The sequence below is a fragment of the Urocitellus parryii genome, chromosome 9 (genome assembly GCF_045843805.1).
Source record: "Urocitellus parryii isolate mUroPar1 chromosome 9, mUroPar1.hap1, whole genome shotgun sequence".
In the NCBI taxonomy this organism is placed as follows: domain Eukaryota; kingdom Metazoa; phylum Chordata; class Mammalia; order Rodentia; family Sciuridae; genus Urocitellus; species Urocitellus parryii.
This window is the reverse complement of record NC_135539.1, coordinates 143,480,715-143,498,454: the sequence shown is the minus strand read 5'-3', so window position 1 is coordinate 143,498,454 and position 17,740 is coordinate 143,480,715. Positions and strand designations below refer to the sequence as shown.

At 39.5% G+C, this 17,740-nt stretch overlaps 2 protein-coding genes across 2 annotated transcripts in view; one reads left to right on the top strand and one right to left on the bottom strand.

Moving 5' to 3' along the window:
• Positions 1-62: 62 nt before the first annotated feature.
• On the bottom strand, positions 63-17,301 carry Mpc2 (mitochondrial pyruvate carrier 2). Its single transcript, XM_026382293.2, has 5 exons — positions 17,005-17,301; positions 6,123-6,163; positions 2,131-2,215; positions 1,517-1,628; positions 63-369 (listed from the first exon to the last, which is right to left on the bottom strand). The coding sequence occupies exons 1-5, from the start codon at positions 17,111-17,113 to the stop codon at positions 333-335; spliced, it is 384 nt and encodes a 127-aa protein (XP_026238078.1). The 5' UTR covers positions 17,114-17,301; the 3' UTR covers positions 63-332.
• The window catches only part of Dcaf6 (DDB1 and CUL4 associated factor 6), a 117,109-nt gene continuing 116,661 nt past the window's right edge, over positions 17,293-17,740 (top strand). Inside the window, exon 1 of the mRNA XM_077802819.1 lies at positions 17,293-17,374. Coding sequence (XP_077658945.1) covers positions 17,365-17,374 — 10 coding nt within the window. The 5' untranslated portion in view covers positions 17,293-17,364. The remainder of the gene's footprint in view (positions 17,375-17,740) is intronic.

The window sequence follows — 17,740 nt, the reverse complement described above, 5'->3', positions numbered from 1 at the left end:
TTGCTCAATTTGTTTGTTCTTTTATATACATACTTTGTTGACTAAAACCACAGGCTATGGGATGTATGACCAAGTATGGTTTATTATGGACAGATGGTAGAAAAAGTATTCCTAGTATCCACAGATAAGTTCCCTAAGTCATGTGTAAAGAGAAGACTGTTATTAAAATTTATTTTATTTTCTATGGAATCAAGCACTAGCTACCAGTTTCAGCAAGATTTTTGTTGTGCCTTCCAAATGTCAGCACAGCTAGCAAAGCCTTAAAATAACCAAATAATAAGCTAGGTCCCAGTGGTTATGTCCACATCTAGGGTCGGGTGATCAGGAACTCTTTATTTGATTGCTTTAGCTTTTAGTTCTTGGTTATATCTATAAAGAAGAGAGAAAGAAAAATAACCATCAGTAATAATAGATAAATTTATAGTAAGGAGAGAATAGGAAGCATATTCCATTTCTCTTTCCCAGTGGTCAGGTGGCTGTGTAGTTGCCAACAGTCTTCCCAGAAACCAGATAAGAACAGGCACAAGTGATCCAAGGGCTCATCTGCATTTGATCTGTATCGAAGATAATAAGATCCCAACTGCCAAGAAGTTTCAACATCTTACATGACATATAGTTTCTTGTGCAAAAGTATTATTTTAATGAATATTTTCACTCTTGGGCTATACAAGACTATGACAAACGTGAACATATGCATAAAATTTATTAAAATCTGGTCAACTTGAATGTCACTTACTCAATAAGCATCTAACAATAAAATCAATTGGGAATGGGTTCTAGTTTAATCACTAGAAGTGATTTTTTTTTAAAACACAGGTTAACAGGTTATGTTTACTGAAGCTAAGGACTGTTTTCTTAATTATCTTAATTAATTTTCTTAATTATTCAGAAAATTGAGCCAGAGTCTCTACTCCATAACCCTCTGGATTTCACTTACTATCCTTCCCAGCTTACAACAAGTAGAAAATAGTTTAAGCTCAAGAAGGAACTTATCCCATAAGCCTATTGTGCTACACAGACTTCCAAAAGATCCTGATTGCAAACATTTGTTCATATTATCATTATTATTAGTCACTGACAAACAATGTTTACTGGTGAGTAAATGGCTTAAAAAACTTCCAGGGCTTTTGAAATATTTCCCCATGAAACCAGTGACTTTGCCCTAAATGTCATTTTCAAAACTTCATACATTTAAATCCTGCCTTATATATATTACTGAATGTGAACGATCAGAGATTTACATTGGAAATTACTTATAAGCCTCACATTTTAGATGCTGTCTTAATAATAAAAGGGACTGTATAAAAGGGCTATCCATGTAGACAATGCAGTTAGGTCTAAAAGCTAGGAAACATACTGTGTAACTGCTTTTAATTTATTTGTAAACCATACTTTTTAAGAAATGTTAAATTTCTGCTTCAGGCACATTCCTGTCCTAGCATTATATGTGAATCCTAAAAAAATTATGTTAAATCTGGGTAGCTTCTGAAGCAGATACGAAAGTCGATAGGCTTACCTCCAAATGCGAAAGAGCTGAGAGGCTCCTGCTGCCCCCACGAAGAAATTAACGGCAAACAGACTCCAATTTTTTGGTATAATTACAAGTGAGTATCTTGACCAAATAAACCCTATTGAGACAAAGTATTTGTTTAAAAAGCATACCCCCTGCTGCAATGACTTATCTGAATATTTCATATTAGAGTAAATAGATACAAAAGGACTATGGCAACAATGATGTAGGAGGAAGGAGGAAATACTGATCTAATCTTCAAAAAGGTCTCTGATCCAGTGTTCCCCACGATCCCGAGTTCTTATGCTACAGGGAACCTTTACAGCACAAGAGAATATTAACTCTAATTTTTTTTCCTAATTATAAAAAAAAAATACGTTTGTGATAAAAATGTGAGAAATAAAAACCCATGTTGATACTTATGTCTAGCTACATTTCTCTGTCCCCTCCATGCATAATGCAGTGACTTCCTAGAGATAGATAACACTGTTAAATTCCTTTACAAGTATTAAGAGTGTGTGTATATATTTTTAAAACTAAATTGTTAAATAAACGGATGTGAAACAAAAACAAAATAACCTCTGTTGTTCATGGAATATGAAAGATATTAATTTAATTACCTGTGGCCATCAAAACAGCAGACTGAGCTGTGCTGAGCTTTTCTGCAGGTCTAGCCATATCAGCCAATCCAGCACACACCAACCCCTGAAAATGCACATACATGTAGAAAGAAAAAAGGCATAATAAGCGTGGCATAATGTTTTTCAATTTTCTGTCAATGTTATTCTGTTTTTAAAAAATATTTATTTTTGTTTGAAGATGGACACAATACCTTTGTTTTATTTTTATGTGGTGCTGAGGATCAAGCCCAGGGCCTCACACATGCTAGGTGAGCACTCTACCTCTGAGCCACAACCCCAGCCCCGTTATTCTTTTTTTTTTTTTTTTTTAGAGAGAGAATTTTTAATATTTATTTTTTAGTTCTCGGCGGACACAACATCTTTGTTGGTATGTGGTGCTGCTGAGGATCGAACCCGGGCCGCACGCATGCCAGACGAGCGCGCTACCGCTTGAGCCACATCCCCAGCCCGCGTTATTCTTTTTTAAATGTGGAAGTATCAGAAAAGCTGTTATGATTTTAATTTTTTTGCTAGGTCATTCAATATCAAAGTATATATGGTCATTTCTTCCATTAGGTTTTGAATACCGACTTTGTAAATTATCCCACTCTGTTCCACCATCAGTGTCACGCAGAGAAGTAAACAAGTCCTCACTAGAAGATTAGTTAGCTACTTTCTTGCAGAGATTAGAATACAAAATAAAACAATTTTTATTAATGAAAAATTCAGACCCAGAGTTAAAAATTATTGAGATTTTATCTCCCCTCCTTCTTTTTCTCATTTTTCTTGAAGTATTTTAAGCAAATTCTAAGTATGTTATTAGAGAATGTTTTTAAGAAATTATTTCAGATTTTTACTGAATTTCTAAAGGATGCTTTTGTATGAAAAATAGAAATCAGCAAAAGGTTCTGCTCCTTAATAGAACACAGAAATACTTATGAGTCCATACATAAATTCAAAACGAGAGCTGAGGATGTGGCTCAGGCGGTAATGTGCTCGCTTGGCATGCGCGGGGCACTGGATTCGATCCTCAGCACCACATAAAAATAAAATAAAGATGTTGTGTCCACCGAAAACTGAAAAATAAATATTAAAAAATTCTCTCTTAAAAAAAAAAACTTAAAACAAGCCCAATTTGTTTTGAATTAATGAATCTAGTAGTTCAAGAAAGCAATGACTCTACTTTAAAACTTATCCCTCCTACACCCTCCTTCCAGGTCCCAATGTGTATTTTTTCTATTCCTTATTTGTTCTACCTCTTCTGCAGGGTGGAAAACTGCCCATCAGGGGAACAAAGGGACCGATTTCAATTATTCTGCAGGATCCATGCATTACACTGTATGCTGTGGTTTGGATATGAGGTCCCCCTCTACCCCCAAACTCCAGTGCTACTCCAGAAATATTCAGAGATGAAGTGACTGGATTGAAAGCTGTAGTGCAACCAGTCCATCCCAGTTTGAATGGCCTGACTGGGTGCTAACCGCAGGAAGGCGGGCACGGCTGGAGAAGGCAGTGGGCACTGGGGCCTGCTCCCTGAGGCCCCTTCCTTTCTCTCTCTGCTTCCCAGTGCCATGACTGAGAGCCCTCCTCCGTGGTACCCTTTTGCTATGATGTTCCACCTCACCTCAGGTCTACAGCAATGGCATTGGTGTGTATGGACTGAGGCCTCTGAAACCATGAGCCAGAATGAAGTTTTCCTCTCCGAGGTGGTTCCTGTCCGGTGTTCTGGGCACAGTGATACTAACTGACTAACACGTGGTGGCTCACTGAGTATGTCCATGAAAACTCTGAGTGGTATTCTGGCATTCTCTTTTGGAAAGAGCCAGCAGTTTATGACTTTTTATGTTCCCAGCACACATTTTATTTTCCTGGGGTATTAGTAATTGTTGTGTCCCACAAAGGTCTTGATTTTCCTTTCCCATGGTTTTTTTCTCTTTCTCTCTCTCTCTCTCTTTTTGAGACAGGGTCTCATTATGCTGCTCGGGCTGGGCTCAAGTGATCCTCTTGCCTCAGCCTCCAACCTGGCTGGTACTACAAGTGGTTGACATGGTTACCATGCCTGTCTTCCCATATTAAAAAAAAAAAAAAAATCCCCGTCTACTTCTATATCATTCTAATCTAATAGAAATTATTTTACAAAATCTCATTGTGAATCTAATCTCCACTTCTTACTAGCTGTATGACTCTGATCTGGTTACATTAACCTATCTTAAATTCCTCACAAGTAAAATGAGAGTATTACTGCCTACCCTTGTGAGATTGACATGATGATAGAATGAAATTATGTGCCTGCATAAAGGAGTGCTCTTCTCTGCATCTTTCCCATGCTCCTTGTCAACTTCATTCTGAACTCCACTCACATAATAGAACCACAGGTTCAGAAAGTGCTCACTTCAGGATTATGTGAGATATTCCCTGACACACTCAGAAAGCACCAGACTCAGTTTCTGTTTAAAGATGATGGAAGTAAGTGCTCAGAGCAAAGGCTTTGGAGTCAAACAGACCTGGATATTCAATCCTGACTCTGTCACTTACTAAAATTAGCATCTGTGGTCACCTTGTTCTTTGAACCCCAGAACCCTTACTTGGAAAACAGTGTTTTTGGATGAAGATTGAACAAGAGCTGTGTTCAGCAATCCAGCACAGACATGTGACATCTGGCAGACTCAAGCTAGCTCCCCTACTCTCATCAATTAAAACATGTTCTTCAAATGCCTGAAGCCCACACTTTTTTCCTGGCATCTGGTTATCTTCACTAGGTTTGGATAAATACTTATGAGATGGCTTAGAGTAAAATTCTTTCTTTTAGTATTTTCTTACTTATTAAAAAACATATGCTAGGGTGGGGGATATAGCTCAGTGGTAGAGGGCTTGCCTAGCATGCTGAAAGGCCTGTAATCCCAGTGACTTGGGAGCTGAGGCAGGAGGACAGCAAGTTCAAAGCTGGCCTGGGCAATTTAGCGAGACCTAGGGATGTAGCTTAGTGGTAGAGAGCCCCTGGGTTCAAATCCCAGTACCAAGCAAAACAAAATAAAACTCCAAACCTACAAACTGGAACAAGAGCTCTCTCAAGGACATATGTTGAACATTCATTAGTTAGTTGGAATACAGCGCTGTATCCTTGTATTCTCTTTTTAAAGCCCTCTGTTTCCCCTGGCAGTTAGAATTACAGCCTGACATGTGTGTCTGTTGCATTTTCTCATTTTCCAGTAAATCAATAAAACTTCTGTTTCCTTTTTCTCAAAACTCTGTCCTTGTTATTGGATCAGCATCAGGGACAAGGACTAAGCTTTCAGTACCACCAATCTACTATGTTAATAAGAAAAGTTAGTTTGGGGGTTCTACCCAGGTTAATGATTTCCTTGTCATAATTTTTTTTACTCTTTTTGATGAGATAGGTTCTCATTATGTTACCCAGGCTGGCCTCAAACTCCTGGGCTCAAGTGATCCTTCTGTCTTTCTTGCTGAGTTGGAGATGGAACCCAGGCCCTCTCAAATGCTATATCCTTAGCCCTATCCTAAGACTTTAGGATGAATCTGCATGTTCCTAGGGGCCCACAATTGTATTTTTTACTTTTTGGCACTGGAGAATGAACCCACAGACATTGTATCACTGAGCACAATCCTCAGCCCTTTCTATTTTTTATTTTGAGACAGAGTCTTACTAAATCACTGAGCCTGGTCTGGAACTTCTGCTCCTCCTGCCTCAGCCTCCCAGTTCCTGGGATTACAGGTAAGCATCATCACTCCTGGCTTGTATATTCTGATAGGAAATATGTTTCCCAAAAGGTCTGTTATCTAAGAACTTCAGAAAGATGTAAGTAGGTGGCATCCTCTGTGTAGTAAAAAAGATACACCCAAGAATATTTTCCAAAAAATCAGTTAGAGGTATACAAATAATAAAGTGTATTTTCATAAAATTTACCTCAAATTAATAAAATCATAATGAGGAATTTTTTTTTTCAGTAGATGCTGCAAAAACTCAGACTTACCCATTTCATAATTGGAGCCCAGAAGAAAACTGTTCTAGGGCCTGAAATAAAGAAGAAAAATTAAAGAATGAACCAAACATGTTACACATACATGTCTTTTAACCACCATTACCAAATTTCAAAAACCCAAAGATTTACCAATATAATAATTTTTACTATGCTTTCTGTATTACTCTGTATTTAACATTTAGAAAATTACCACAGTGTCACAGCATAAATCTGTCATGAAACTTGTTTGATCTTTGTCAATTACTTATACTTTTGTGATTCACTAACAACAGGCTAAGTTATAATGGAGACAGTTTGGAAACTAATTCCAAAGCTTTGCCTTGAACATGGAACTTAATGTTAATCATTGATAATCTTCCAGTTGGGAAAATGAAATTTATTTTTTTTTATTTATTTATTTTTTTTATATTTTATTTTTTAGTTCTCGGCGGACACAACATCTTTGTTTGTATGTGGTGCTGAGGATCGAACCCGGGCCGCACGCATGCCAGGCGAGCGCGCTACCGCTTGAGCCACATCCCCAGCCCCGGGAAAATGAAATTTAAAATAAAGTTTTATAATATGAGATTCAGTAGATATCTGTGTATTCACTGATTTTATCAATATTTATAACCATAAATGACATCCTTCCATATATATCATAGTAAGAGTTTTTGCAAAATTTCTATATATTCACTGGGTGTGGCAGTGCACACCTGCAATCTCAGCTGCTGGGGAGACTGAGGCCAGCCTCTCAAGTTTGAGACCAGCCTCAGCAACTGGGCAAGACCTGCAAAATAAAAAATCAAAAGGGTCGGGGATGTAGCTCATTGGGTCGAGAGCCCCAGGGTTTGATCCCTAGTGCAAGACAAAAACAAAAACAAAACTACATATTCCACCATCCATGAACCTAACTTTTCTTCTTCACAGTGCTGGGGACTGAACTTAGGGCCTCGCACATGCTAGGTCAGCACTCTACCACTATATCCCCGGCCCAGTGAACCTAGCTTTAAAGTCCTCATGAGAAAGAGGAGAGACCAGAGACCACCTGTAAACTCATCAATAGCAGGGTCCATGTTTTTTTTAGTCACCATGTATTCACCTGCTTTGTGCAAAATGTTAAATAAATGCCTGAAGTATTGAAAACACTCTGGTTTCTAAGATAACTCAGTATTTGATGAGCATGATGTTTCAGAGCTAGAAGGAAACTCAGGTCACTTCATCAGCAGACTGCACCTGGCCCCTGTTGTGCAACTCTTAACTACTGCTCTTTACGCAACTCCTCCACATCACACACTGCTGCTCACCTTCAGGGCACACAGTGAGAGGACAGAAAGAGACTTTGTCCAGGGGAACTTAAAACACAACTAAACATAGCAAGTCCACTGAATACCAGGGCCGTGAAAATGTTGTGTATGCTCTTACACACTGGATCAACAGAAGACATTTATGTCTTAATGTACAAATTAAGGAATTTTATGTAAGAGAACAGTGATTTATAAACAGTTTAATATCCTGTTATATTCACAAGTTATTACTGCCGCCTTAATACTCTACTTTGCAAAAAAAATTTGCCTTTATGTGTCACAAAAATCACATCTAAAATGGTGCCATCATCCAAGTAGAACACCTTTTACTTTTTAATCTACTCCCAATTAACACTTCTCAAAAGCACTAGCAGGTGAGGATGCATTTGTTCTTTCCCCCAAAATAGTACTGACTCTCATTCATAACATGATGTTCTGTTCACACATGCTGAGATCACAGTTAGATAAAGCTGATTTAAACCCATTATTTGGAAACAATGCAAACAATAAAAGATAATGAAGTGGAAAAAGCACTGAGCTGGGTAAAGAGCTGGGTTTAGTTCTGGGTCTAGTTTGTTGCAGACAAGGCCACCCTTCATTCATTCACCCACAGTATTCACTGTGTGACTTAGAGTGCCAGGCACTGGGGAGATGTTATTAAATAAAAGATAGTGGTGGCTCTTAATAACCTAAGCACAGAAAGGCTATTGAAGTAAAATCATGTCTGGGAGCCAGATAAACACATTTCAGTGAAACTAAATTCTCAAGTGTTTCATCAAAGCCAAACTAGTTCACACCTTGGCAACAGCAAGGACCCAAATGAAAATGAGCCCAGTGACAACACCTGTTTTGGGTGCATTTTGACTGAATCAATGTTAATTTTAACATTAAGCAGAAACATTTGACAAATGTAAAACTGGGCAGTCTGCTTTCTTTACAAAATTTATTTATTGAGAAGTTTTAGAAACACATCCCAGGTAGTATTCCCAGCAGCCAAACTGGGGAACCTGCCTGGATCCTGGCTATCTGCCTGCCCACAACTAGAAATAAGCCAACTATGGAAAAAGGAAAAATGAACTTAATGTTATTAACTGCTTCCCAGTTTAATCAAATTTTTGATTAAACTGGGAAGCAGCTGGACCGTTTCTCCCTTGGTCCTATGGAAGGAGTGACAATTAATAGAAAAAACAAACAAACAAAAAAAAAACCAGTCAGGAGATGCGAGTCTTCCAGAGTCTTTTAGTTTCCATTCTCAGCCTGAGGGAGTTTGGGACCTAGAACAATTTGGAGCTTTCCATTTCCAAAGGGGCTGTTTCAACAGTCTGAACTATAACTAGCCTCTAGCAATAAATATTAGCATGTTACACATTTTATCTGTTCTTCCAAATTTAATATGTTCTTGCTATTTTTTACTCTCAAATGAATTAACATCTTACAGTTAAATTCATTAACTCAATGTGATTTTTAAAAAAATATTTGTTCTTAAGCTTTAGGTGAACACAATATCTTTATTTTACATTTATGTGGTGCTGAGGATCGAACCTGGTGCCTTGTGCATACTAGATGAGGGCTCTACCACTGAGCCACAACCCCACCCCTCAATGTTATTTTAATATAATAGATTTATAGTGTACTTTACCTGTCAGTTGTGTATCTACTTACCTATCAAATTTATGGCTTCTCAAAACTTCTGGTCTCACTTTCACATTTATATGAATATTAATGTTAAATAATTAGGAAAGTTAGCCAGCAGAGTTGAAAGAAGGTTATATTAACTGGAGTTTATTACTCTAGTATATATATGTATATATTATACAAATACACAGGTGTATGCATGTATACATATACAAGTAACACCTGTCCCCCAACAAGGATGGAATCCAGGGCCTCATGCATACAAACGGATGCTCTACCTCTAAGCTAAGTTTCCAGTCCTTACAAACAACTTTTAAAATACACTTCTCTGTGAGCTCCACACCCATGAATTCACAAACAGCAGACTGAAAATTGAAAAAAAAAAAAAAAAAACAAAAACAAAAAACTGCACCTGTATTGAATACTTGAGACTTTTAATTTTTGTTTTAGTTGCCTAAAACAGCACAGAATAACTACTAGTTAAATTGTGTAGGTCACTGTAAGTAATCTAGGGATGATTGAAAAAATACACAGGAGGACCTGTATAGGTTATATGCAAATATTCTGCTATTTTATCTAAGGGATTTGAGCATTCTTGGATTTTGATGTGTAATGAAGTCTTGGAAGTAATCCCCTGTGTCTACCGAGGGGTGATTATAGATATGTAAAGGCTGGCATACATTTTTAAGTTGCTTATTTTCTAATTTAATTCTAAAGTCCTTCTACTGAAATCTAAATTTCCTTTTCTCCTCTTATTCTGCAAAGGAACTGTATACCATGTTTAGAATGATTTTTTGAACACTAGAAGACCATAGCACAGACCCTGTCTTCCCTATGGGCACAAACAACTAGAATCCTAAACATTGTTTTCTCAGAGATATCTGGAATGTGATCATTTTCATGTTATCCTGCCCACCTTCAGATTTTCCATATCTTAAGTTGTGGGATGAATCTGGAGACAGAGTTGGAACAATCAAGGAGTTCTAAAGCTGGATGATCTTACAAATGAGTGGGGGGGAAAAATCGATCTCCAACTTCAGGTTTACTGTACTTATCCTCTCTCCAGTTCCCTAGGTTCTGTCACCACCATATCTAGAACTCTGGTCACATCACTTTCTATCTTCAACAAAATATGGAAAAAAATTCCTTTCCTTTTTAGTTATTAGACTGGAATTTCAAAAGAAACTTTTACCAATGAAAAAGGAATTTAAAAGAACATACAAAGGCACCAGCTTCCAGAATGTACATTTCTAATTCTAATCTAACCAGATTTCATACCAGGTCAGAGCATCTGGGCAGGGTGATTTTGTTCCCAGAGGACATTCTGCTCTGCTGTATAGATTCCACCACCGAGGCGGGGGAGGTGCTGCTGCTGCTGTCATCCAGGGGTTAGAGGCCTGGAATACTGCTACACATCCTACAATGCAGGGGACAACCGCCACAGCAAAGGTTCATCCAGGTCAAACCATCTATGGTGCAAGGTTAAGAAACTCTGGCTTCCAGAGACTAATAAGTTAGGCAAACACTCAACTAGTTTCATTTTTTTGGTACTAGAGATTTAACCCAGGGTGCTTTACCACTGACCCCAGTCCTTTTTGCTTTTTTTTTCCTCTTAATTTTGAGTCAGGGTTTCACTAAATCGCTGAGGCTGGCTTTGAACTTCTGATTCTCCTGCCTCAGCCTCCTCCTCTCAGCTTCTGGAGTCACTGGGATTACAGGTGTGGGCAGCCTCTAGGCTTTTAGTTTCACACTGTTTGAGATTGTACTTCAGCCTACACTGTCCCCTCCCAATATTCGGCCCTGTTTTCACCTAACTCCATCTTTCAAACACTCATCTGAGCTTTCTCTCACAGAAGACCTCCTCCGGTGAAATGCTCCTTCTCTCAACTACTAAAGTAGCCTGTACATTTTTCTGTTGTTTTCTATACTCATCAAATCATTATGCCATCTGTTACTTAACCGACAATAACTTCCTTAAAAACAAGGACTGCTGTCTAATCTTTGTAGACAAACAGTCATGTATTTGTCAACAGAATTGCATTGGATTAACCATGTTCAGGATGGAGGTGGATCCAAGATAGTTCATCTTCAGGTGTGACCCAGATTGCCTTCACACCGCCACGTACTCAAGGCTAGGTCTGCTCTCTCGGACCACAGGGCACTCTTCTCCTAGCCATAATGTGCTGATCCTATAATTGAACTCCTTCAAGTCTCCATCTAGGCCATGCTTCTGGAATTGCTGTCATGACAGCTGAGTCATTTCTCTTTGATGCACACAGAACTTCTGGATCATGTACAGTGCAAATACCAAGTTTATTTCCTGTTCATGCGGGGAGCTCGGCTTGGGCTCAGGTAAGTCAGCACACTGCTGCCGCCTCTGGCTGAGTGTGCTCATGGCTACTCTGGATTCCTCTGCAGGAGAAGCTCTTCCTATAATTGAACTAATGTTTCTTCTTCTGTCACCCCAAACTGTTTCCTGGATAATGTCTCCAGATTCTGGTTTCTTCTTTTTCTTACCCGGGCCGCACGCATCCAGGCGAGCGCGCTACCGCTTGAGCCACATCCCCAGCCCCAGATTCTGGTTTCTTTACAAGTTTAATGGTTGATTCTATGGGGTTAACCAACAGCCAAGCTTTTCAGTAGGTTTGCCTGGTAACTAAATTACTCAATGCTCCAAGCTACTTTAAAATATTAACTATGTACCAGCCCTCTACCAAACCAAACAAGAACAAAAAAAACTTCAAACATGAAATGATGGTGGCTAGAACTCTGGACCAACAGGGGCATTTTTAAACAATGAAAACAAACCCCAACTTAGTTTAACAAGTGCAAAGAACTAACAGAAAAACACTGGTAGCAAATATATAACACATTCTAAGTTACTATTTTTTTCTGAGATACCAGAGACTACTTACAAGTAACAAGTAATCAGAGGTGGATACCTATATATACACACAAATAGTGTTTTCTTAATTCTTAAAAAAAATGTGCTTACATAAGTGTGCTTACATAATTTCTCTGAAAATTTCAGAGAAAACTTATTTTTACCTTAATTATTTTCTGCCTTAAAAGTAAATAATAAAGTCAAATAAATTCAGATACAGAAGCTGTTTTCCAGAAACAAGCCATCTGCATGCAACAATCAGTCTGTCACTGGACACACAGTGAGAACACATCCCAACTTACTTCAATGGGCCTAAACAGAAAGTTTTGACAAAACAAAGCATTTACAAATGAATGTTACTCAAATAGCAACAATGTTACATATATTATTATAGACCTTGAAAAAAAAGGGTTTGGACTCTGTACCACGTCATACTTATTCTCATAGAAGAACATAAAAATAAACGAGATAATTATGGTATTTGAAGTGCTTATATCACCTTATTATCAGGATAAATAAAAGTAAAAATTAACTGTTAATACCTATTAAGATAAATGCTATAACTTGATTAGGTGGAAATTTGAATTGCTAAAAATAAACTGAGTGAAACAAAAATCACTTCATATGACGTCATCTTAAAGCCCAAGATGAAAGGAAATGTGTCCCTATCAGATGTAAATGTACATTCTTTCTTAAAATGTATATATTTTTTAGTTGTAGATAGTCCCAATATTATAATCTATCTATCTATCTATTTATTTATTTAATGTGGTGATGGTGCCTCACACATGTGAGGCAAGTGCTCAACCCCTGAGCTACAACCCCAAACCATTAATGTTCATTCACTTAGATAAAAAATTAACAATATATTTCACCTTGTTTCTTAAAACTCTACTTTTTGGAACCGGGTATGGTGGTGTACACCTTTAACCCTAGTGGCTAGGGAGGCTGAGACAGGAGGATGGAAAGTTTAAGGACAGCCTCAGTAACTTAGCAAGACCTTGTTCTCAAAATAAAAAATAAAAAAGGCTGGGGATATACCTCAGTGGTAAAGTGCCCCTGGGTACAACCTCCAGTACCAAAAACAAACAAACAAACGAACAAACAAACAAACAAACAAAACCCCTCTATTTTTGGAAATTGAAAAATCCTCAAACTGACAATTTAGAAACATCATATCTTCTCCCTCTCCCCCTCTATATGTATATATAAAACTATGAGCCATTTAAGAATAATAAACAATACAGAGACTCTTATCATGTTTTTTTTCTCTTGTGTCTTACTGTCTTAAAATTAAATTGATGTTTTTTAAAGTTTAAGTTTTCATAAAAGAATTTAAGAAATTCTCTGGATGAATAGAACCAAATAATAACAGACAAAAATTTTCAAACAAATTAACAAATCTAGTTTTCATGCACACAAATTTGACAAACCAAATTTTACTTCCTAATTTGTTCTTCTGAAAAGAATTACTTAGTAAGATATTATATGACTTTGAGAAAGTAGGTCATGTGTATATGTGATTCCTTCCTCAAGGAAAGCTTCCTCCTTGGAGAGAACAGGTGATTTTGACACAGACACATCCAGACACATCCAGACACTGAACTGAGGCATTCACTATGTTCCATGTGAAGAAAATTTCTTATTAAAACCTTGGCGGGGCCTGGAGTTGTGGCTCAGTGGTAGAGCGCCTGCCTTGTACATGTGAGACACTGGTTTCGATCCTCAGCACCACATAAAAAATAAATAAATGAAGATATTGTGTACATCTACAACTAAAACATACTTAAAAACAAAATCTTGGAGGCCATATAAATCATTACCTTCCCACTACCTCTTCTCATACCTTTCATACCATTCCTCTATCACTTGCTACCTTTTTATTTCATATTATTAGTTCAAATAAGAAACATAAAAATTACACATTAATGCAGATGTGATGTTTTCCCCCATGTGTACATTGTGTAATGTTTAAATCTGGGCAAACATATCTTCCTCCTGAAACATTTGTAACTTATGGTGAAAACATTCAAGATCTTTTCTTGTATTATTATTATTTTTTTGAGATGTCCAGTACCCAACTGTTACCTATAGTCCACCCTGTTGTGCAAAGGTACACCAAACTCCTTCCTCCTATCCAATGTAACTGGTATCCATTGTTTAACCTTCCCTATTTCTTCCTCTCCCCTTCTTTTGCAACACCCCTTAGTTCCTTAGTCCTGTGCAAGTCCACCTGTTCACTATCATGTGACCAACTACAGGCACATGTCCTTAGAATCTGTAAAGCTTAGACTTTGACACTGATACTGACTGCCAAAAATTATTCATTTTTATTTTGCAAAAGCTGTTCTTATCTAATGCTAACAACATGACTGGGCTACTCTTTCATCAGCTCAATCCACTCTATTTTGTAACTTGCACATAACAAGCAAAGCAATGACATCTGTTTAACTAATAATGTCTTTTCCCCTAGTGGTAGGTAATCCATTTTAATTACTATGATGAAATATTCAAGAAAAGAGGTTTATTTTGGCTCACAATTATAGGGGTGCAAGATCTAGGGGTCTTATCTGGTGATGGCCTTGCTGACAAACTCCTGAGGTAGGAAGGCTGGAATGTTACATGATCCTAGAATTTTGAGGCCTTTCATGCATTTGCCTCTATGTTCCTGGCACATCATGATCTACATCTATTAAAAAAAAATAATTCTGACTAAAGGTGCAACCTAGTCAGGTTCCACAGCAATAGATAGAGAGCTCGTGTCCACATGTGCATATCTGGTCCCTGTTCTTACACCCACCAAGAGTCAGTCATGGCTCTGCCCTACTGCCTTTACCTACTCCTCGTCACTTACCATAGCACCAACTAAGCTTTTAATAAACACTGGGCAACTGACTTTCAAGTATTCTCTGAAGCATACTCGGAGATAGCCATGCAGGTCCGGAGGATAGCCATACAGGTGATTAGTTTGGAGCCACATACTTTAACATACAGTCAGGCAGTGGTGGGGAGGGAGTGACATCCCCGAGTTGAGGAACCTGACTAGGTCGCTCCTTTTGTCAGAATTCTATTCTTTTTTTATAGAGGCAGATCATGATGTGCTAGAAACACAGAGGCAAAGACATGAAGGCCTAAAGATACTGGATCATGTAACATTCCAGTACACAAAAACATATTCTTGTTGCTTGTCTAGATATCCATGTTAGTGATAAAAAGAAATCTCAAAGAGCTGGGGATATAGCTCAGTTGAAAGAGTGTTTGTCTTGTAAGCACAAGGCCCTGGGTTCAATCCCCTGTACCACAAAAAATTTTTTAAAAATCTCAAAAATTTAGAATCAGCAATGTGTTATTTCCAGCAATTAATATTCAGCCTTCCATAACATTAAAAAAACATTTCTTGTATGAGAATTTAATCTAATGCTTAAAGGGTGATTCAATAACAATACTACGCAAAATAGTATGTTAAAACCTTTGAATATTTACTCTCTATAACTCTTAGAAAAAGAACCAATGTTTCCTCAGATTTTATCTAAGACTAATAGTCAGCAGTCATATTTTTGTGCTTCTCTATTTCTACTTTGGTTTTCCTCAACTTTTTAATCATAAATAACTTCAGAAATAGATATCTTTATTCTGCATCTTGTTCAAAAGCTCAGATGAGAACCAACTTTTGTTGAGAGTTGAAGGGCAAACACATGTTTTGCAGACATTACATAATTTCTCAAAAATACTTAAATGGTGATAATTATTATCCCCATTTTATAGAGTAGAAAATAAAGGTTGAGAAATTTAAGATTAAGATCACATGGGCAAGACTCAACTTAGTCTCACTTTGTAGCCTTTGTTCCTTCCAATACTCTGAAACGGATTAAAATAACTGAATCAATTCTAGAAATGTTCAGGTGAAACAATCTATTCTGAAAGATAAGTAATTCTAAGCAATAATTACATGTGACTAAAAGCCAAGACCTTGGAAAAAGATCAACGGAAGACTACATCATCAAGAAGAAATAAAGACAACTTTCTAATTCTGTATTATTTTTAGTAGTTTAAAATTGCTCCTCCTCTATCCTATCAAAATTGTTGACTCTGCAATGCCCATATTATTTCAAAATTATGCCTAACCCCCCAAAAGTCTTTGCCAAAAAACACAAGCACAATTCTAAAAGTCTAAGTGCAAAAACAACTAAAAGACAAATAAACCAAATACACTTCCTAATCAATAACCACCTCTCCTTAAAGATTAGTTTTATAATGGGTTCAGTATTATAGTAAATAATATTTTGGATTAAACTAAAGTATAATTCAGAGGAATATTTCAACACATGATCAAAATGGAAATCATATTTAGCAACCATATAGGATTCCAGAGGGCTGCTTCATAGTCGAATATGGGTAGAACTAAAAGTGGGGAAAAACCCACATTTTCAGTAGCACTTACATCTCTTAATTTAAAACAAGCTTTCCTTTGCTAAATTTTATGCTTGAAAAAGACCTCAGAATATATCTGATTTTAGTCCCCAGCCAAGTATCATTAATTCCCCTTATATGGGAAATAACCGAATTGTAGGTCTTGAATAAATAGCTGAAGGAATTGAGAGCTGCCAGTTTCTTACAGAATTATCATCATCATCATCATCACAAGGGCACTATTTTCCGGTGGGACCAGAGAGAGCGGACTTCTAGGGAGCATTGACCAACCATCGAGCACGCACCTTTGATTCTCACACCCGCCACATCCCAGGCACTGAGACCTGGGGTTCTGCCCAAGGTCACCCTAGCAAGTGGCGGCGCCAACTGCACTCAGATCGGTCCCGGGGATGCTCGGGGCCGCCGAGGCTGGCCCGACGCCGGCCCGGGGGCCCGGGCTCCTCCCCGGGACCCGCACAGGCCACCTGCGCGGCGCTCGCCCAGGCGAGCGGCGGCCGCCGGGGAGGAGCCCGGTGCGGGAGAGGTGCCCGGCGGCGGCGCGCCAAGGTCGCGGGCCACGGACGCAGACGCGGGCCGCCCGCCGCGGCGTGTCAGCGGGCTCCGAGGGCCGGGGAGGGCCGCGGCGGCCGGGCCGTACCTGCCGGGTGGTTGTACAGCGGCCGCAGCTTCTCCGGGAGCATCAGCTCCACCTTATCCAGGAGCCGGTGGTAGCTGGCCCTCAGGCCGCGGGCGCCGGCGGCTGCCATCTCGGCCGCTGGGCGATCGCGGGCAGTGGGGAGGGAGCGCCGCCGTGTCCTGGTCCCCGGCTGGCGGCGGAGGAAAGCTCCTCACGTTCCCGGCCACGGAGCCTCGCGGACGCCTCTGCCCAGGACGCCCTTCCCGAGGCTCTGCCCGCCCGGCGAACCTCCCAGGGCCTGCGCCCAGCGCAGGCAAAGGGGCGGGGGCTCTGCGACAACCCACCCTCTCCAGCGAGCGACCCGGCGACGGAGGAGGAGTCATGGCAACAGGTGCGGGGACCGCCCCGCTGAGTCCGCCCAGAGCCGGCCGGCGGCGCGCACGCGCGGGCCCCTCCGCCTGCAGCGATTGGCGCCCTCCGCGGCGCGGGCGGGACGGGAAGCCCAGGCTTCTCCTTCCTGTCCGCGCGGCCATGATGGAGAAGGGAAAGTGAAGCTGGTCTGGCTGCACTGCCCCTTCGCTTTCAGGAACGAGGCCCGCAGTTAACATGGGCTTTTCGGGCCTTCCGTGCCCGCACTAAAGATGACACCGCACAACGCTCTTGCTTCCTTTGGATCGAGAAGCGTGGGCGAGAGATTACAGACTTCAGGCGGTTTCTCTCTCTACTCCTCTTCCATCTGGCTAGAGCGGCCTGAGTT

What these genes read in the sequence shown, in the direction of transcription:
- Mpc2 (XM_026382293.2), bottom strand. Translation starts at nt 17,113, where the DNA reads ATGGCAGCCGCCGGCGCCCGCGGCCTGAGGGCCAGCTACCACCGGCTC. An exon ending in TGCTGTTTTGATGGCCACAG is followed by an intron (nt 1,629 to 2,130) that starts GTAATTAAATTA and finishes TTGTCTCAATAG; the next exon opens with GGTTTATTTGGTCAAGATAC. An exon ending in CAGCTCTTTCGCATTTGGAG is followed by an intron (nt 370 to 1,516) that starts GTAAGCCTATCG and finishes TCTTCTTTATAG; the next exon opens with ATATAACCAAGAACTAAAAG.